This window comes from Colletotrichum fructicola (assembly GCF_000319635.2).
Source record: "Colletotrichum fructicola Nara gc5 chromosome Unknown KSG_Nara_v1_contig07, whole genome shotgun sequence".
In the NCBI taxonomy this organism is placed as follows: domain Eukaryota; kingdom Fungi; phylum Ascomycota; class Sordariomycetes; order Glomerellales; family Glomerellaceae; genus Colletotrichum; species Colletotrichum fructicola.
Genome location: NW_027094057.1, coordinates 1,680,813 through 1,700,610, shown reverse-complemented (window position 1 = coordinate 1,700,610; position 19,798 = coordinate 1,680,813). Strand labels below are relative to the sequence as shown.

The following is a 19,798-nucleotide window of genomic DNA, read 5'->3' as shown; positions in this document are numbered from 1 at the left end:
TGAACCAGCGCAAAGTCGAAGTGAATCCAGTGGATCTTCGGCAGAGAGCTATGATTTGTGCTCGAAGCCGAGTTGGCGCGGATCGAGCCGGCGTTCCTGGTGCCTTGCTTACATTCCTGCAGCTACCTGGCTAGCAGAAATGTTTCGTTTCCCGCCAAAGAGAAAGAAAATGCATGTTTTGTATTGTAACAAATCTGTTGACTCATTTTCGTTTGAGCCACTCGCAGCGGCTACTCCCGTGTGTTTCTTTCAGAGAGATCTGAGCCTGTACTTACACATCCAAGCCTCCATCCAACCCCAGATTTCAACCATCAATCCATTCTTCTCTGTCAACAACCAAGTTTCACCTTCTTCAAATCCCAGAATAGCTCCAACTTTCTCAATGACCCCAAGGCAGCTTCCCGTCCTTCCAATTGGCCTTCCCAAAGTCCCCTACCAGCGCCGGCTCGCGCCTCTCTCGCCGAGTCACCCCTCACCATCCCTTAGCTCCCCCGAGGACTCCTTTGTTCATCCCCTCAACTCAATGACATCAACTAGTCCGTTTTCCTCCCCACTGGTTCTCGACCCTTTCCCGGAAGCATCCTCCCCCTCCATCCGCGCGTGAACGCTAAACCCAATCCCTCCATCAAATCGCCCAACTTCGTCCCCCGTTAGCTCTGCGGCCCAAGTCCGCCCAATCAGAGATCGCTCCGTCAGACCTTTGGGGATCTCATCGAAAAACTACGCAGCAAAAAAGAGAGACCAAAGACCCGCGCCGTCTGCAGGGTCATCCGGCCCCGGCTGACCTGCATGCCGACCTGACTTACACACAAACCCGACCCCGGGCAAGAACCGAGACAAACAAACGACGATCTCGTCCCCCCGCCGGTGCTTATCTCGAAACGCCACCAATGCGATGACACCAAGTCAAACACCGTCCCGCCCAGCTGAAGACGTTCCCTTCAGTCCTCGCGCGGCGCCACCGACGATGAGGTCGTCACGATTAGCGTCCGGACGGGCGAGACAAGGTCGATTGCCGAGTGAGATTTGTGGAGGGGGACGTGTGTGAGTGTTTCTGTGTGGAGAGGGGAAGGGCCTCTGTTTCTTTAAGCTGGATGAGGACACCACCACACCCACAGACCTGTCATATCACCATCTAGCACTGACATCCGTCATCCAAGTCAAAACTCGTCGGTTCGCCCTAAGTAGAAGGCTTGTCTCGTCGCAAAATTTCCTCTTGCTAGAGTGGCTGAAAGCCTCAAGACTCATCCACCATGGCCCGCGACGACGACAGCAAGTCACCCGACGGGTCTCTACGGCGGCCATCTCTGGGATCGAGAGACGAGCGTCCGTCCTCGGAATTCCTGGGCGCTGAGCGGTCCCGCATCTCCATCATCGCAGAGGACTCAGACGAGCGTACCGACCGCACTTCCGGCTCATCTCCAGAACTAGACGATGTCGACGAGAAACCATCCCGGTCATCGTCGTACTCCGACCACGAAGACGATGACGACGACGACGACGACGACGACGAGATTCTTCCCGAATCCCTCACGGAGGACTGGGAGGAGAAGATGTCCCGCTTCTCCCAAGCAAACACGCTCCAGGATCGACGCCGACGAGAATCAGAAACCGTCGTCGTCCTCCCCGACGACAAGGCGGACAGGAGGAAGAGCACCGGCAGTGCAACCTCGATCGCGTCCCGCTGCTCACACTGCGGGCACCACCGCCGCGCCTCGTCAGTCACGCTGGCGAACGCCCCGGCAGTTCCGATGCGCAAGTCCTCCCTGCCGCAGCGGCACGGCTCCCTGCGGATAACACCGCGCGTGCAGCCAATGTCGCCCAAGGCGGCCGCCGCCTCAGAAGCCGCCGCTGCCGCTGGTTGTTCGGAGCAGCGTGCGTTCCCGCTGAACGTGAAGAGGGTTCCCTCACACGCCATGTCAGACGTGCAGGTGGCGCGGCACGTGCAGAGCGACGGCAACAACTTCTCTGAGCCACGCTCCGAAACGGCATCCATCATCTCGTCAATATTTGCGCCATCGCTGCGGCATCTGGCGAGTCATCCGTCTCTGAACGGGTCGTTGGGCTCGCCTGTGAGGAGAGGGTCGATCGTCACGCCTGTTGCTGAGCAGCGACATCCTGGAAAGGCTGGGGCGCGGATCAGTCGCTTCACAAGACCATTTGAGCCGGACATCGACGAGGATGATGGCGAGGATTATCTGCGGCAAGTCAGGAGGTTAGAGGCGCTTAGAGCGCAACAGAGAATCTCTCAAGTACTGGCGGCAGACATTTTCTGCGAGAAAGAGGAGTGGGTTGAAGGGTGGCCGTTGGTGTTCCTCATCATCGGTATCTGCCTTGTGGTATTTATAATCTCGGTGCACAGGACCATCATCACGACCGTAAGTTGAAAGGTTTCATAAAAGTGATGCGATGCTGACAAGAAGTAGGCCATTCCTCAAATTACCTCAGAGTTCAAGTCCACGTCGGATATTGGGTGGTACGGCTCGGCATATCTTCTCACAGCTTGCGCTTTTCAGCCTCTCTTTGGTAGAATCTTTGTGCTCTTCTCGGTCAAGTGGTCGTATCTCCTGGCAATGTTGATGTTTCTTGGCGGATCCCTCATATGCGCCCTGTCCCCAAGTTCCATGGTCCTCATTATAGGTCGTGCCGTGGCTGGATTCGGAAGCGCTGGCATTCTCACGGGCAGCTTCGTTGTAGTTGCAACCGCGATCCCCTCGAGATTGCGGCCGGCCTACACAGCCATCGTAGGACTGATGTATGACACGTTCCCCACTACAAGACCGAATGTTTGCTGACTTCTTGCAGGTTCGGTATTGGGACCACTGTCGGTCCTCTCCTCGGTGGTGTTTTCACTGAACTCGTCGTAAGTGAACCGATCTTACTAATTCCCTGAGATGAGACTGACGGAGCGTTAGACGTGGCGATGGAACTTCTTCGTAAATCTGCCGGTCGTAGGCGCCAACATGATCATCTTCCTCATCTTCTTTCACCCCAGACAGCCCCCTCGCGTTAGGCCAAGGTTCTTCGATAGAATTTTGGAACTTGACCTCCTCGGCAACATCTTCCTCTTGGGCGCCTGCGTGATGCTGTTCATGGCCCTCGAACTCACCAACCGTGGCCAAGCATGGTCGAGCGTCAGAATCATCGGCCTCTTGTCGGGATCAGGGGCGACCGCTATCGTTTTCGCCGCATGGCAATGGTGGAGGCAGGACGGCGCGTTGATCCCCCCGGCTATCATCACCCACCGAACAGTCGCGGCATCCTGCGTCGCGGCCTTCTCCACGTACGGCGCGCTCATGATCCATACGTATTTCCTGCCGCTGTGGTTCCAGGCCATCCGCGGCGAGGACGCCATCATGTCCGGCGTGGACATGATACCCTACGTGGCAACCATCGGCATCTTCTCGCTGCTCTCGGCGGTCTTCGTATCAGTCGTCGGCTACCCCGTGCCCCCGGCAGTCGTGGGCGGCATGATCGGCACAGCAGGCTGTGGCGTTCTGCGTTTGCTGTCCCCAAGCACACCGATCGCCTATTGGATAGGTTTTGAGATCCTCGTGGCTGCAGGCTTTGGCATGTCGATCCAGCAGGGCTTGACTGCGGTGCAAGCCGTTCTCCCACCAGATGACATTTCTGTTGGCACCGCTGCTGTCGTCGCTTCTCAGTCTCTGGGAGGCGCCATCTTCGTCTCTGTGGGTAACACGTTGTTCCAGAACTACCTCCTGCGGGCTGCAGCTAAGAATCTGGTTCCTGGTGTCAACATTCGCGTGGTTCTTAGAGCTGGCGCCACGGCATTCCGTACAGCAGTTCCTGCAAGCGCGCTGCCCAGAATGATGACGGTGTACAATGATGCTTTGAGGGTTACTTTCACAGCGGCTATCCCGTTGGCAGGGGTAGCAGCTATTGCGGCATGCTTCATGAAGTGGAAATCAGTCAAAGTAAAGAAGGCTGCGTAGCTTTAGATGAGTGGAGGATCAAAATATGAAATGCGACTGCTCGAATGAACATTAGAATTCCCCCTGGCCCCTAATCCCAGCGATGGCGCTCGGGGGCTGAAAATAGAGTGTGCCTTACCCGTGACATTATCGGCTGTTGGAGAGACATCAACGGGAGCTTGCAGCAAGCCACGCCACACCTCTGCAGTAATTCGTTGGTGAAGTTATTTAAGGCAGAATTACAGGAGCAGATTGAGGTACCCGCCTACTTCGATTCGCCTTGTAAGGACAATTTCAGGGGCACCGGTGTGCTGCTGAAACTGTCTAGCTGCCATGATCGCGATGTGATTCGCCGTATGAGCCGACGACCGATCAGGGATGCGAATCCCACGGCGACGAACCCCAGTTTTGTATGACCGCAAGCCTTCGAACCAGAGCGGGAGAAACTGGTGTCGTTTGCATTTACGAAAGGCGGGCAACAGGGGTAACTTCAGCCGCCAAGAAGCTGCAATACGACGCAAAAGCAACGTCGGTGGTTCATACAGTGATCTGCGCGGCGCGGTACCTTCGGTATTTATCAGGGTTTGTCCCGGATTTGACTTATTCTCTTCCCCTCCCCTCTCTCGTCGCCCGAATCGTTTTCCAACTCACTGTGAAAATGCATCTGTCGCGCTGGTATCTCGCAACACTGCCGCTGGCGCCCTTGGCGGCTGGACAGACACAGACATGCTACTGGCCGAGTGGTTCGTCGGCACCTCTACTGCAGGCTTGTTCGGTGGCCTCGGGCAACGAAGCTGCCGCATGCTGTTTCAATAACCATTACTGCATGACCAACGGACTTTGTCTGTCGCCAACCGAAGGCACTTGGTACCGGGGTGGATGCACGGACAAAGACTTCCAGCAGACGGGATGTCCGAAATACTGCGATACAAGTAGTATTGTGGGCGCAAGTAAGTCGATACCCTCAAGTTTCAGTTCCAACAAAGGCACAAGCCTGGCAGATGAAGTCTGACTCGGTTTGGCAGCGCCGAATCGTCATGCGGCAGTGTGGGCATGCGCTTCGAAAGTCTTCGCCTGTACCAGTCTCGATAACTGCTCGAAGCAGAACTTCACTGTAGGAGCATACAGAGCGGTGATGAATGTGGCCCTTTCGACGGACCTCGCCGACAGCGCAACGACGGCTACAGCGTCAGCGTCTGTGACCAGCGGAAGCGCAGGAGCCTCAGAGACTACCTCGAGTGATGCGACCAGTTCGACATGTCCGGCTGTAGAGAACGGAATCTCAACAGGTGCAGCAGCCGGAATCGGGGTGGGTGTTGGTCTGCCGTTGGCTATCGCGGTTGGCGCGCTGACCTTCATGCTCATGCGCGAGAAGAAGAGGTCAAGGGCGGCGCAGGCGAGTTATCAGCAGCCTGGATACGGCCAACAGCCCGGATTCAATCAGCAGCCCTACACTAGCACGCCGTCGCACTGGGGCAAGCCGGAAGGGCACTTTGTCCCCAACGAGGTATCGGGACACGCAGCGACACATGAGCTGGCGGATACCCCAGGCAGGCACGAGCTTGGCCATTGACGAAGGAAGGCCTCGCAACATCGACGCACGAAGTAACGACACTCGCTAAACCAGATCTCATGGCGGGTACATGGTCAAATCGCCTGAGAAGGTCGGCAGGAGCCGCTGGAAGGGTAACGAGCCCCTCGAGGCTGGCAATAAATGCCGTGACCCCGCCGTTCCTGGCTGCCTATTCTTGTCAAGATAGGAAGACATGAGGACCCCGACGCGTGGTCCAGCTCTGACGACCCACGTTGATGCCGACGGTGCGTTGATCGACCTGAAGCCACCGCGAGTTGCTAATGACGGGCGAGGGCCTAGAAACCAAAAAAAAAAAAAGCGGTATGCGCTTAGGTGGTGGTCGACATCGGAACAAGATCTGGAAGCCGGGGTCGATCCTTTCGAGGCCGTAGGATTCGGGACGGCGGGAGATGGACACGAGCAAGTCATCAGGATTGCCAAAAGAAGGAAGGGGACCCATCAGACGAACCACTTGTGCGGCTTATGCACAAGCCGAGGGCCGTGCCGCTGCACAATAATTTATCCACGTACTACAGTTTACCACTTAACCAATCATATTTCATCGGATACCTGAATTCTAGCACGTCCCCTACCCGCCGACACCTCTTCTTTCAACCATCCACTTTACACCTCGACTTGCGTCAGCCACTTTATCGTCAGCAAAGCGAATCATCGCCTGACGCGCCGCATTCTTTTGTCTCTGGCGATTTCATCATGAACATGACGCTTGTATTATAGTAGGCGCCGCTCTCAATATGAGGCGGGCCCATTCAACACGAGTGGCCGAAACATACACCAGATGGCTGACTTCGTCGGCACGGTCTTCCTCTCGCAGCGATGGCACAGACACCACCTATCTTGAACCACGTTTCTGGTATCTCCGAACCACAGACTCGGGCATCCTCTCTTCGTTTTCCTCCTGCGCTGCCTTGACACCACCACAATCCAGCCACTTGAAGCAGTGAAGGTGGCTCATGGTGCCCTTTCCAGGAAACCCCTTGCGCTAGCGCCCTCCAGGGCTGACCTCTTCTCCATTTTGGGCGGTACCAAGCTCCATGGACTCGCGCCGGCGCACCAGGTTGCGGCTCACAACGAGCGTTGTGCGCTTCTCTTTGTCGGGCGATAGTCATCGCTGGATCAATCTCGCTCAGTCTCAATTGGGTCTGGACCCAGGCCAGATTCATGCAAAAGTAAGCACCAACATGGAAGAAGAAAGCTCCATTCAGGTTTCCACGGCGTTTGCCGTTTCTCTTTCGGCATATACGTGACGGAGCTTGCTATCCCGCGGCCATGGCATCTCCTGCGGGCGCCAGCCAAGCGGCGTTCTAGCACCTAAATGTAATTTAATTCCGCGATGCTGGGAGACGTTGGAGACAGTCTCGTCCCCGGCGACCCCTGTTTTAAGACTCATACCCAACCCAGATCTACTACACCTTGACACCTTAACCACTTCTCTGTTACGTCAATATCCTCAAAAAGCCATTCCTTTAGCTTTGCTTTTGCAAGTCAACCCCTTAGCTGGGTGTTCTTGGCTTGAATTCGGCATATTTCGATCATATCTTAAGCCAAAATTGCTTCGCGCGCAAAAAGATGGACGACCACGAGGCTCAGTACCACCAGCAGCAACTCGAATGGCATCAGAAGAAGCATGAACAACAGGTGCAACGACAGCGGCAGCTTAGAGGACCCGACGATGAGGGCCAGACACATTCCCCAACGTCATCCTCGCCGCCGCCGCCACACTCGCCCAAGTCGCTGCAGCAAACGTCTTTGACAACTCTCAAGAACGAGGATGAGAAATCCCAGAGCAAGCAACAGACCCTGCAGGACGAGCAGCCCGGCCTGGAGCCTGCGCCAGTACGCTGGTCCAACGCCCCGATCCCATACACACCACATGACGACGTTCAGAGTCCAGCGGGGCAGAGCTCAATTGTGAGCCCAGGGGCTTTGAGTCCCGGAGGGCAAACGCTCACTTCAGACGCGAAGTGGCTGGAGAGCCAACTCTACGCCGTGCCACTTGAGTCAACATCACCGCCGCCGCCACCACCAGTCGGCAAGCGCCGGATTCTCGGTCTTTCTGTGCCTGTCTTCTGGGGTCTTATCATTGCCCTAGTGATTGTCCTGGCCGCAGGACTTGCCGGCGGCGTCGCAGGCGGTCTGATAGCCCAGAAGGCCAATGCCTCACCCGAGTAAGCCATCTTTAACTGAGCTCGAATCTTTGCCGAACTAACCCTTTAACAGCCCAACCTCAACCGCCGACTCCGCGTCTTCCAACCCATCGGCAACCACGACAGCCGCAACCTCCGCAGCAGCAACCGCACAAGCCTCCGGCAGCGTTCTCCCCGCCCCCACCGACGGCGGGTGCCCCAAGATCAACTCGACGACCTTCACTCCGCTCGATGCCATAGGCGCGGTTATAGATCTTAGTAACGGGCAGGGCCAGACCTTCCGTCAGCTGTGCGAGGTCAACTACCCCGGCGGAGCGGCCTACGGCAACCCGGGCATCTACGACATCCTCAAGGCGTACGTCTCGACGTTTGACGAGTGCATGACGCTGTGCGCGGCGTATAACCAGGCGTACTACACCAATCTCGGCAACGGGGATGTGGCGAAGGGGGGATACTGTCGGTCTGTGGCTATGATCAAGACGCCGGGCGAGTACTGCTACTTGAAGAATGGCACGGGGGCATCGGATACTTTTGGGCATCCCAAAGACTTTGTTAGTGCTGTTGTCGTTTCTGGTCTCGATGTCTAGTTTTGGCTACTACAGGGGTCCGGAACGATTCTCATGGGTTAATGCGCGGCGTTGGGGTAAAAGTCATACCATCACTTAATGTCCTACCACTTATCATAATCTGCCAAACCAAAGTCTGTCTCTTCGCATGGACTTGGAACCAACAACTTTCTACCACAGATACCAAGCCGTGTCATGTTACAAGGAATTCGGGTTATGCGTCAGTCGTGTCGCGTTATCAATTCATGCTCATCTAGCTGTCTGCTCCACCGTCCTCGACTAACATGGCCTGCTGACCGTGACATGGGTTCTCCACCTTCCGTTACTAGGCCATGAGATTTCCGGCAGCTAGCTCACTTCTTGCTGGAACCGCCGTATCCAGACGAAGACTTGTCGCCGCTGGAGGAGGTGTAGGTCGAGCCGCCCTGGCCGTCGTTGTAGTAGGTGCTGCCGTTGGGGTTGGAGTAGTAGTATGATCCGTCACTGTTTTAATCGACATGCATCAGTCAGCCCGAAACTACCGGCAGTCAGTACAGTTGGGACTCACGTGTTGGAGTAGTGGTACGAGTTCGAGTTCGAGGCGCTGCTGCCGTAGTCGCGGGCGCAGTAGTGGTTGCCCTGTGAACCCATCATAGTCAGTCAACATGTCGAATTAGGTGAGATTGAGGAGGACGAACTTGGTTATTGGTGCCGGAGCTCTTGTACGAGTATCCCTGGTTGCTAGGCATCTTGGCGGTTATTCAGAGAGTCTTGGGTCTGGAAGTTTAGATGTGAGGTTGGTTTGCTTTCTGGTCAGTGGTGTGTTGGAGGGAAACTTGATCTGAGATCACCTGCAGAGGCGGGGGAATCAAATAGGAGGTTGATCACAAGCCATCTCACCTTCCACCTCACCCCGCATCTTAGATTGCTGAGACAGGGAAGCTTCCTGTTGCTACAGGGGAAGCTGCAAACAAAGGGAAGCTACGGCAAATTAGACCGTGCGCCTAACCTTCTATCTTCAACTCTGAGTGAAAGAGCCAACGGCACGCCATTTCTTTCACAAGCGGGCACTTTCCAAAAAGAAAGCATGTTGAGGGGTTGAAGCTCCCATCTTCAACAGGCAGCTTGTGATGGGGAGCTTTGGCCGCGTGACGTCTGTCAGGACCCCGCCGCGCCAGGGACTTGACGCTATCGTGAGGTTTGCATGGCAGGGCTATCCCAGTACGTCTTGGCAATCTCACCGAACACCGAAGCAATGGGGTAGGTTGGTATGTCGAGCTTGGGACAGCAAGATAGGTGCCGACGGAGACTTTGTGAAGTCAAGCTGAGACGCCAGGCCGAGGCTCAACTTAACATCAGGACTCTTGAGTCGTGGTCGACAAGTGAGGAAGTCACGGAGTCAGCTAGGCGCGTAAGCTTGCTGACTGAGTCGTACTCAAACTGGAGAGTGAGGGGTTCCGGACGAGTACCAATGTATGGACAGTGAGCCTCAGATGCTCCAACACTGACGAGCTACCTTCCAGCGAGAATCTGACGCAATGCCTCGAAATTGAGGACCAAACAGCTTCAAATCAAACGTAGAAATCATATTTTGCGCCTGGTATATGCGAATAAAGAAAGCAAGCAGGCAACCCTCCCATATTGTACCGAACCCAGAAAAAAAAAGCAGGCCGACAGAAGCCACACCAGTTTCCCCCAAAACCCCCATATGCATCATCATAACCATCATCCCGTCCATTGGACCGTCAAATCATTTCATACCAACACTTGACAAACCAACAAGTCAGCATTTCAGTCGTGTCAAGCCAAGGCAAGAAAAACCAAGAGGAAGAGTAAAAGAAACCCCCACGGCGGCAAACGGAAATAGCAAACCAACGCCCCCTCCTCCCCCAATCCAAGGACCTCGCGCCCCTCCTGTGTGATCGGCCCCCCCGCAAAAAAAGAAATTCTTCAAGTGACAAGGCTCCGTTAGATAAGATCTCACTTACTTCTTTCCGTATCCGGAGCACGTCCGGTACCCACTGGCCGAGGTGAACGTCGACCCGCCGTTGCCGTCATATTTTCCCCCGTTTTTGGGGTTGGCGTAATGGTAAGAGCCGTTTCTGCGCGAATTTTCTGCCCATCAGTCTTGGTTCATTGCTGCCTCGCCGTTTTCCTGGCCGGAATCATGTTTTGTCGTGACGAGAGACAATTGAGGCGGAGGGAAAGCGCTTACATGCTGTTGGGATGGTGGTATCCGTCTTGTTTTGATGAAGAGCCGCCGGCGTCGCGGGGGATATGTTGGCTGCCCTATGTTTCTCTGGTTGTAAGCAAAAAGAACCTCCAGCCTTCGAAACCTCGGCATCGCGAGATTAAAGTTTCCGGGATGAGATTTTTCTTTCTTACCTGGCTAGTGCTCCCCGAACTCTTGTAAGTGTACCCCTTGTTGCTTGGCATGTTGAATTCGTGTCGATATAGTGGGCGGGGGAGGGCTGGCGGCGGATATCTTGATCCTTCTCGAACGCAGCTTCAATTCATCCAAGAATCGGAGAATACAATTCTTCGATGGAGCTTTCGTCGGGGTTGGCGTTTGTTCACGAGACAGACAGGGGGTGAGTTTGGCGTGTGAGAGAGGGGCAAAAATAGGTGAGGAAAAGGGGGATAGTAGGACACTTTAAAAGGGCACCAGAAGCAGGCAGCTTTTAGCGGCCGGGTGGAGATGGGAAAGGTGAATTGAATGGTTCTCTCCAACCCACGACGAGTTATACACACCTACGAGAGAGTTTTACGGGCACATGGGCTGATCATGGCGATGCGTGTTTTGAAACGATACGCTTGCCTATTACCCCGCCCTTGGACGAAAGACATAAGGCACGTCGCACGACACGGGCGTACACACACGCGCCCGCGCACACACACACATACCCTTCACACATACACACGGACGACTTTTTCGGGCAGAGCTGCGTGTATTCTTTTTGGCAGTCTGGCCGTCAATGCCTTGAACGGGGGTTGGGTATGGATACACCAGCAATCACAACACCACATCAACGATGGGACGACTGGGGAGGGAGGGACGCGGGGACCCAGAATGAAGCTAGCTGCCGGCAGCAAGGAACCACATCAGCAGCAGCAAGCAGCAGCAGCCAAGCGGGCTGACGGGGGAAAGTGGGCAGGGCGAAGATATGCGCCGCCGCCGCCTCGTGGGCCGAGCGAGACGACAGACAAATAAGAGGCGAATGACATTCCGTAAAGCCATGCGCTGGCATTGCGTCTGGGCCTGACTTCGGGGGTATTTTTAAGCTCCATGTGGGGGTGCTGGGTGAGAGCTGCTGCTGCTGTTTGTTGCCCGCCGTTGCTGATGGCAGCTGGTTTTTATGGGACGAAGCGAGCAGAAAGCCGTCCGAGGGGTGGGTAGGCAGGCGAGCAGACAGAAGCAACAGGGACGCGCAGTGTTGGTGGTGGTGGTGGCTCTCGGATGTGGGCAAGGTTGGGACGACATGGCAACTTGGATTTTACGGCGACGACGGCGGTCCAGGGGTGCGCATTGGGGGCAAGGGAGGGAGGGTCAATGATGAACGTGGGAAAAGCTTCACTACCACCCCCCCTCCTCCTGGTACCTGTCTGTCTGTCGCCGCCGCTGCCGATGATGGGTTCTTGGAGAACGCATGCTCCAATGGACGGCGCCCACATGCAGCGAGAACCGGGAACGCCCGGCCGGCCTTAGGTTGGGAAAAATGTCTCTCGATCAGAGGTGCGAGTGGTGGGATACGCAGCTTATATCTCCGAGGTCCCGGCTTCGGTGCCTCGGACCTGGCTCCGAGCGGGTAGCATCTCATCTCATCAATCTTCGGGAATCTGGATCTTGGAAGGGATCTAGAATATCACCCCTTTTCTTTCCAATCTCGGTTACGCGTGAAATCATAAAAGTCTATTTCTTCCTTTTTTTACCTCCTATTTGTCTAAAATGGTCTAAGAGGCTCTAGAGGGATATGTGCAGAGAGTGGCTCTCAAAGATGATGATCAAGTCATTGCTTGTTGTCCTTGACGTCGCCGTCCTCGAGCTCGGCGATGAACTTCTCGGCGTCCAGGGCGGCCATGCAGCCGGAGCCTAAAAGCGGTATCAACGTCAGCAAATGTCGGGGTTCCACAACATACGCGGCCTAACAACAGCCAATGGCTTCGCTGGGGGAAGGGGCAGGAAAGCTCACCTGCACTGGTAATGGCCTGTCTGTATCTCTTGTCCTGGACATCACCGGCGGCGAAGACACCCTCGACGCTGGTCAGGGGGGTGCCGGGCTTGGTGACGATGTAGCCCTCGGCGTCGGTCTCGAGCTGGCCCTTGACGAGGGTGGTGGCGGGCTCGTGGCCGATGGCGTAGAACAGGCCGTTGGCCTCGACCTCCTCCTCCTTGCCGGTGACGGTGTCCTTGACGACGAGGTGGCTCATCAGGCCGTCGGCGCCGCCCTTGATCTCGGAGCCGACGGAGTTCCAGCGGACGGTGACCTTGGGGTGGGCCAGCAGGCGCTTGGCCATGATCTGGGAGGCGCGGAGGACGTCGCGGCGGACGAGGACGGTGACGTGGCTGGCGTACTTTGTGAGGAACATGGCCTCCTCGGCGGCGGAGTCGCCGCCGCCGATGACGAAGAGGGGCTTGTTGCGGAAGATGGGGACGGCGCCGTCGCAGACGGCGCAGGCGGAGACGCCGTTCTGCCAGTACTTGTCCTCGCCGGGGAGGTTGAGGCGGCGGGCGGAGGCGCCGGTGGCCAGGATGATGGCGTCGGCGGTGTGGGTCTCGTCGGGGGAGAACTCGGTCGAGTACTTGAAGGGGCGGGAGGAGAGGTCGAGGTTGGCGACGGTGTCGGTGATGATCTCGGTGCCGAAGCGGGCGGACTGGGCCTTCATCTTCTCCATGAGCTCGCCGCCCATGACGCCCTCGGGGAAGCCGGGGAAGTTCTCGACGTCGGTGGTGGTGGTGAGCTGGCCGCCGGCGGCGATGCCGTTGGCCATGAAGCCCTCGTAGAGGACGGGCTTGAGTTCGGCGCGCGCCAGGTAGACGGCGGCGGTGTGGGCGGCAGGGCCGGAGCCGATGACTGCGCGGAGGAGGGCATTGTCAGCTCATGGGGGCTTTGCATTGAGGGTAGCAGGCAAGCAGGTAAGCAGTGAAGCCATCGTGAGTCGACGTGAGGGGGCAAGGTGAGGGGCCATAGAGGTAACGGTAGCAGCGGTAGCAGCGGTGGTGACGACTTACTGACGACCTTGGAATGCATGCTGCGGGCTGTTGTTTTAAAATCAACGGGTTTGGCGGTGTTCTTTTTCAGGGTGGTAGTGGCTGCAGCAAAAGACAGGCCGGTCGCGCTGGAGCGAAGAAGTGTTCGTCTGAGGGTTGAAGAGAACAGTTTGGCGGTGATATGCGCGTTCGGAACACGCACTATCCTCTCCCAAATGGCGGGGTATCTTTAAAAAGGAAAAAAGAGACGCAGTGCGAAGGGGGGGTCGCCTCAGGGAGGGGCGTCCTCGGGGAGTGGAGGGGCAACGCAACGAAACACCAGGCGGGTTCTGGTTCTGCTGTCTCTCCCAATCAGCTCCTCGCAAAGCTGCAACTCGTGGCTATCGTTGACGATATCTGCTCGCTGCTACGCACTATCTACCAGAGTCAAAGACGGCGTCTGACTGGACGGCGACTGCTTCCAAGTGGGAATCGCAGCGCAAGGCTAGGACGGTTGGAGCTGTGCTGCAGTTGGATTTCTAATGGTTGCCGGGATTTGGCCCTGCGATGGTGGATTCCAGAATTTTTCGGGCGGCGGCGCGACTCAGGGTTCTCTAGCGGACGGTCACCCAGAAATGCGCAATCGGAGCGCCGGCTGTACTGGATTACTTAAGCGCCGAGTCTCCGGGCGGTCACGCCAAGTCACACCCCACTTACCGAGGCTCGCCCGAGTGACATAACTCCGAGCGGAACGCATGCTTTTTTCGAATTCCGGTCTCGGGGCCGACTTTCCGCAAGGGTTCTCACGACACGGTTAACGCATTTCCATCTTATCAATCAAAGATCTCTATTTGGAATTTTCGTCTTCTGACGTCAATGAAGCCTCGTCAGGTCGATGTTCTGGACTGGCCAAGGCCGTTGTCGGTGGAGCCGGATGATGCGATTCCGTGTGGTGCAACATTTGATGACTCTTCGTGAGCATGATTATTGAGCAATGCCAACGATTTGGAATTATCATTCTCACCAAACGAACTACTTGTTCTTCTTGTGCGATAGCGACTTCTCTCACCAGACCATTATAACTTCACCATTGTCGTCGCCCCCGTTATCGTCCTCCATCTCTGCGCGAACTAGACCGCATTCTTGTGCACGGAAAATACAGCCACACAGACACGGGAAACATGACAATTTCTCGCTGAAAGTGAATAATCACTCTTGCAAGAGTTCTGCTTGTTGTTTCACAGATGGAACCGCGATCTAAACAACACTTGGGCATTCGGCGCGGCATTACCACCTACCTGGGTGTCTTTGCCTCACAACCGAGACATCAAATCACAGTCCTCGATAGTCTAGTGGTGAGGATATCGGCTTGTCATTTCACGATTCGCCGGGGACCGGGGTTCAATTCCCCGTCGAGGAGTTAAAAGAGTCTGAATCTGGCTCAACTTGATTTTTGCTGGTTTCTTTTTGGATGGTGTGGGCGAGTTGCGGAGTCGCGCGCTTCCCGCCCTTGTCCAGATCCACTCATGCAGATCCGGGATCACGGTGGCCAGTGGGGATCTTTGGGCCGGCCGTATCCGGTAAGAGTCTTTGCGACTAGACTTGCTAATAATTGAGCGGTCCTAAGTGAGAGGCTATGTATGAGTTTGTTGTAATGCGACTTTGACGTGTATGTCAAATATAGAGAGTCAAGATTTAACTTCTGGGAAATGGGGTAATGCCGTGGTTTGCTTTATTGCATAGGAGCACAGCCCAATGGTGCTCTACCTGTGGTTGCGCAAGCCGCTTCTCATCGATCCGTGGATGTTCAGTATTTTAACCCCTACAACTGTACGTTTTAAAACATCTGCGCTGTTGCCCCATCGTCACGTAACATCTCGCAGACGCCATGTTTGTCAACAAACAGTCAAATGATCAGATGTTCTACATGGAGTAGAATCGATCGAGTGTTCTGAGTCTTTGCGAGTGGGGAGGATTCAAGAATAACGGTTGTGATAATGAAGCATAAATTGCTGCCATTGGAGTAGCTACACAAGCCGAGAGGTTTCCTAACTATCCAAGTTGGTAGCTGCAAAGCTCGTGAACTATTTTCTGATGGCGGCTGAAACCCTTCTGCCTCAATAACATGAGTATACATCAGAGCCGATGTATAACACACAACTCCAGTAACCTCTTTGCTCAGCAAGACTTTTGGCATCCGGGCGGATAATGAAGAAAGGACAAGAGCAGTAGTAAGAAGATGGCGAAGATGAAGGCAACTACAATCACAACAATGATAGGGATAATATTAGATGGATCGTCTTCTGATATAACACATAGTTTTCCGCCAGCCGGATGTGTTCATGCGAATAGCAAAACTCCAGGATACTTCAGAGACCTGAGTATATTGCACAATAAATCATCTTGTTCAGAGTCCAGAAAGCGCAATCCATGGGAATTCACAGCCGTTCTTAACCTCGCAGCACGCAGTAGCGGCCCAGAGTCTGGGAGGGTTTCCGCACACACTCTCTCACTTGTGCTGTGCATCCGAAAGCCAGCCATAGTCCCGCCCAGTGAGGCAGATCCAGCGCACGAAATCTAGACCCGAACAAGAATCGTAAAACTGAATACAGCAGAAGAGGAGATTCCTGAGACAAGAACGTTCGGGGAAGGGAAAGCGCGTTGCTGACTTGCAGAAGAAACCAGATCAGACATACCACATCAATCCAGCCCAGCCATTAAATTGTCGCCACCTGCCTTGGTGATGTGCCCCTGAACAAAGCGAATCTTTTCAGAATACTGATCCATAATGGCTGGTAACAGCCCTTGAGCTCCCTTGGCGGTATCCATCCTCGGAAACGAATCCAAACCCAGTTCGACAGCTTTCCGCATCGAGTCCAGCTGGTCCTGGAGCGCTGTCAGGAGAATGTAGATGCACACTGGATTCGCGAGATTATGCACAGCTGAAATGTCAGGCACGGCGGCCGGCGTGAAGCCGAGCTCTTTCATGCTGGCGCTCGACAGCAGCGCTGGGTTGATTGCGCATATGCCAGCCTCGCCAGATACTGAGCAATCTGAGTCCGATGGCCGCTTCTTCAGAGATGGGAACGCCAGCTCAAGAATGTCGACAAAGACCTCTAGGACCAGCGTGGCCGGCGACACAACCATCATCAGGGCCGTCTCGTCTGACATGGAGTCTAGCATGGGCTTGCGGAAGGCGAACTTGGCGCCGCCCATCATCAGCCAGGCGTTGAACTTTGTCACCTTCTGGGTGATTTGCAGCATTTCCTGGATGGCGTTGGAGGCATCAGTCCCAGGCTGCCGGGAGAATACGTCGGCATGCTCCCTCCTCTTTGCGACAAGCTGCTGCTGGAACGCTGAAAGCTGCTCGAGCCGCTTGAGAACAATGACTTCCGGCTTGGCGGCCTTCTTCAGCTCGTCAAAGTCATGCTGCAGTGGACAGTCCGCGGACGGGAAGCAGACGATGCCCATGTCCATGCCGTCCCATGCTTCCCAGGGGATCGGTGGTTCGTCCAACGTAGATGGCGGAGCCTGGGAAATTGGATCGATAGGCTGTGATGGAGTGTCTGAGGATAAGGTCGATGGCGGTGTCAGAGTTGGCCCAGGTTCCGGACGGATCGCCGCAGGGGGCTTCTTCGGTGGTCTGCCCGTCTTCAGCGCGGGACTGAAGACGCATGCGACGCCTTCGCGGCTGCATTTCTGACATGGCCCGTCGCCCTCTTCCGGACCTCGCAGACAGCGGATCTTCTTAAAGTGGCACGCATCGCAGGCCTGGCGGATCCCTGTGAACGGTCCTCGACTTGATTTGGTCATCGATACAGACGTAGAGAGCCGAAGTTGCGATCGTTAAGTTTGGATGACATGTTGAGAACGTGACCAGGGTCTAAGAGTTCGTCTTACTGTGCCGTCTCCAGTCTTACCCCGATTGGTGAACGGTGGGATCAGGCAGACGACGAAGGATTCGGATCCTTGACGGCGTCCGAGGAGATTCATCATCTGAACAGCTGATACCAGCTGTAGCCCTTGGCGATTCCGGTTGACGCTCAAAGCTTCTTCCTGTTCATCTTACGATGTTGCTTTCTTTTTTCACCCGAGGCTGGAATTTCAGACTTCTTTTGGTATCTACAAGGAAGAGTAAGCTCGCCATAGCTGATCTGCTGTTCGTTCAGATGCAGGGTTTTCATGTAACTAGGGAGTAAGCTCTGAACAGACGGGAAACAGTTATTGAGCAACCAGCTATCCCCAACACCTGGCTTTTCAAGACATGGATCAAGAGTTGAGAAGGGTTTCGCCCATTTCACGAAGTCATCGGCCTTTTTATAATTGTTGCTATACCTCGGGAGCCACCCGTTAAATATAACCATGATGGCGCGTCACGGCAAACCGAGCCCTGCTGCCTGCATGAGAATGTCACTCCACCAACCTGCCGAAACCCGCCGAGATGGTGCAACCCGCCGAGCCGCTCTAGAAAAGGGATCAATTGTCCCAATCTCTCGCCTATCTCTCATATTCAACTAGCCTAGGACTGATGTCAAACGTTTGGTTAGGAAATATGATGGCTACTTCCCCAGAAACCTTCCAAAAACGCAGGATCCTCCTCGTCTCAACCGTCGGCGGCTTCACCCACGCAGCCCCGGTTCTCGAACTCGGCGCGGTCCTTGCGGCACGCGGCCACGAGGTTCATTTCGGCACCAATACGGGTCAAGAACATTGGGCTTCCGCCTACCCATCCATCAGTCGCATCCATAGCTTCGGTCCCGCCCTCCCGGACGATGAGGCGGAGCAGCATTACACACGCATGAGACAGTGGCGGCCCAGCGATGGCGTTGGCTCGATCATGCAATCCAAGTATCTCTTCGATTCGTATTGGCCGGACACCTATTTCCACCTACGTGAGCTGGTGCTGGGTCCGGATACCACGCCAGACATGATCATTGCCGACTTCTTCGTCGATGCCGCCGCCAAAGATATGATGATCGAGTTTGGCGTGCCCATTGCCATCATGTGGCCGCAGATGTCTTATATCCTGGCCCCGGCGAGCTATATACCCGGTCAGCCAGGCTTCCAAGTCGACTTTACACCGACGTCAGAGAGAGCATCCATCTGGTCGCGCATAAGGAACGAGATGGTGTTGTTCTGGGCTCTGCCGCATATCATGGGGTGGACACGGTGGTTCAAGAAGTTGAGGAAGCGGCAGGGCGTTCATCATGCGTTGCAGGTGGCCACAAAACCGAATCACCTCGTCTTCATCAACTCGTTCTTCGGGCTTGAGCCTCCCAAGGACTTGCCGCCTCTGATGCTTCCGGTAGGCCCGATACTCAGCGATGAGTTCGCTGGGCTCGACGATATGTATCTGGATTTCCTCGAGTCTCACGATAAGACTGTGTACGTAGCTCTTGGCACCCACATCGTCCTCCCTGACGTGGACTTGGCCAAGCTGATTCGTGGTCTCGTCATGTCATTGGATATGGGGCACATCAACGGCGTGATATGGTCCATGCCAATAGCCGCCAAGAGACGTGCCGATACGACGGCCTCTTTGGAGAGGAAGGGTGGGTCAAGTCTGACAGTCGGGGGTATTATCAACGGAAGTCACTCTGAATTTCTCGTCACAAGCTTTGCGCCGCAGCGAGCCATATTGGAGCACACTAGTACCAGGGTCTACCTCACTCACGGAGGTGGCTCCAGCGCGAACGAAGCCCTGTTCCATGGGACGCCCGTTCTCGTGATTGGCTATTTCTTCGACCAGCTCGCCAACAGCGCGCGCTTAGTCGAGGCGGGAGTCGGTCTGGCCATGGACAAGTTCGACTTCACGCCCGAGGGGATGGCCAGCCGGATTTGGGCCATTGTAGTCGACCCCGAAGGCAAGATTGCCAGAAACGTCGAGCGCATGAAGAGGATTGCGCGCGTCGCTTCGCGGAGGAAGCACCTTGCTGCTGACATGGTGGAGGAGGTCATCCACGACCACGAGCTACGCTTCAGACGTGGGCAAGAACTCCGGCCCATGCATCTCCAGACCGCAGATATGAGAATGTCAATTTGGAAGGCGCGGAACTGGGACCTGTGGGCCACTTCGCTTCTGTTTGCGACGATGGCTGGTACAGCCTGTTTCCTGGGTGTGGGATACATCAGGCGGCTTGACTCTACCAGCTTCAAACAGGTTATGGAGATGTTGTGAAGGCTCAACGTGAAGTGATAGGATACTTGGACTTGTAGCACCCAATTGATTTCGTCAAACCCGATCAGCTAGACGAGGTTGGTGAGACGATCCTTCTCATGCACAAGGCTCATTTGGCCGTTGATATGGCGGAATACACGTCTGACGTGTGCAATCTCTGCATTTCACAGGGGTATTACAAGCCATTGCTATCTGAAATGGCAGAAGTCCCGTT

The 19,798-nt window shown here is 55.3% G+C and overlaps 8 protein-coding genes across 8 annotated transcripts; 4 read left to right on the top strand and 4 right to left on the bottom strand.

Annotated features, from left to right (window-relative positions):
• Nucleotides 1-1,253: 1,253 nt before the first annotated feature.
• On the top strand, nucleotides 1,254-3,953 carry roqT-0 (Efflux pump roqT; the record flags this gene model as incomplete). Its single annotated transcript, XM_032031008.1, has 4 exons — nucleotides 1,254-2,378; nucleotides 2,427-2,755; nucleotides 2,806-2,863; nucleotides 2,916-3,953. 4 exons carry the CDS (start codon nucleotides 1,254-1,256, stop codon nucleotides 3,951-3,953), a joined length of 2,550 nt encoding a protein of 849 aa, XP_031889819.1.
• Nucleotides 3,954-4,590: 637 nt separating this feature from the next.
• CGGC5_v012176 (uncharacterized protein) lies at nucleotides 4,591-5,505 on the top strand (the record flags this gene model as incomplete). The annotated part of the gene is made up of 2 exons (XM_032031007.1): nucleotides 4,591-4,882; nucleotides 4,958-5,505. The coding sequence occupies 2 exons, from the start codon at nucleotides 4,591-4,593 to the stop codon at nucleotides 5,503-5,505; spliced, it is 840 nt and encodes a 279-aa protein (XP_031889814.1).
• Nucleotides 5,506-7,095: 1,590 nt separating this feature from the next.
• CGGC5_v012175 (uncharacterized protein) lies at nucleotides 7,096-8,260 on the top strand (the record flags this gene model as incomplete). Its single annotated transcript, XM_032031006.1, has 2 exons — nucleotides 7,096-7,694; nucleotides 7,747-8,260. The coding sequence occupies 2 exons, from the start codon at nucleotides 7,096-7,098 to the stop codon at nucleotides 8,258-8,260; spliced, it is 1,113 nt and encodes a 370-aa protein (XP_031889813.1).
• Nucleotides 8,261-8,592: 332 nt separating this feature from the next.
• Nucleotides 8,593-8,967, bottom strand: CGGC5_v012174 (uncharacterized protein; the record flags this gene model as incomplete). The annotated part of the gene is made up of 3 exons (XM_032031005.1): nucleotides 8,593-8,722; nucleotides 8,787-8,857; nucleotides 8,917-8,967. 3 exons carry the CDS (start codon nucleotides 8,965-8,967, stop codon nucleotides 8,593-8,595), a joined length of 252 nt encoding a protein of 83 aa, XP_031889812.1.
• A 1,001-nt stretch (nucleotides 8,968-9,968) lies between these two features.
• On the bottom strand, nucleotides 9,969-10,654 carry CGGC5_v012173 (uncharacterized protein; the record flags this gene model as incomplete). Its single annotated transcript, XM_032031004.1, has 4 exons — nucleotides 9,969-9,984; nucleotides 10,207-10,320; nucleotides 10,434-10,507; nucleotides 10,604-10,654. The coding sequence occupies 4 exons, from the start codon at nucleotides 10,652-10,654 to the stop codon at nucleotides 9,969-9,971; spliced, it is 255 nt and encodes an 84-aa protein (XP_031889811.1).
• Nucleotides 10,655-12,225: 1,571 nt separating this feature from the next.
• Nucleotides 12,226-13,467, bottom strand: cys-9 (Thioredoxin reductase; the record flags this gene model as incomplete). Its single annotated transcript, XM_032031003.1, has 3 exons — nucleotides 12,226-12,308; nucleotides 12,409-13,290; nucleotides 13,449-13,467. 3 exons carry the CDS (start codon nucleotides 13,465-13,467, stop codon nucleotides 12,226-12,228), a joined length of 984 nt encoding a protein of 327 aa, XP_031889818.1.
• A 2,639-nt stretch (nucleotides 13,468-16,106) lies between these two features.
• Nucleotides 16,107-17,269, bottom strand: CGGC5_v012171 (Fusaric acid cluster transcription factor FUB10; the record flags this gene model as incomplete). Its single annotated transcript, XM_066152654.1, has 3 exons — nucleotides 16,107-16,292; nucleotides 16,347-17,188; nucleotides 17,230-17,269. 3 exons carry the CDS (start codon nucleotides 17,267-17,269, stop codon nucleotides 16,107-16,109), a joined length of 1,068 nt encoding a protein of 355 aa, XP_066007967.1.
• Nucleotides 17,270-17,958: 689 nt separating this feature from the next.
• Nucleotides 17,959-19,584, top strand: EGT (Ecdysteroid UDP-glucosyltransferase; the record flags this gene model as incomplete). The annotated part of the gene is made up of 1 exon (XM_032031001.1): nucleotides 17,959-19,584. One exon carries the CDS (start codon nucleotides 17,959-17,961, stop codon nucleotides 19,582-19,584), a length of 1,626 nt encoding a protein of 541 aa, XP_031889816.1.
• Nucleotides 19,585-19,798: the final 214 nt, after the last annotated feature.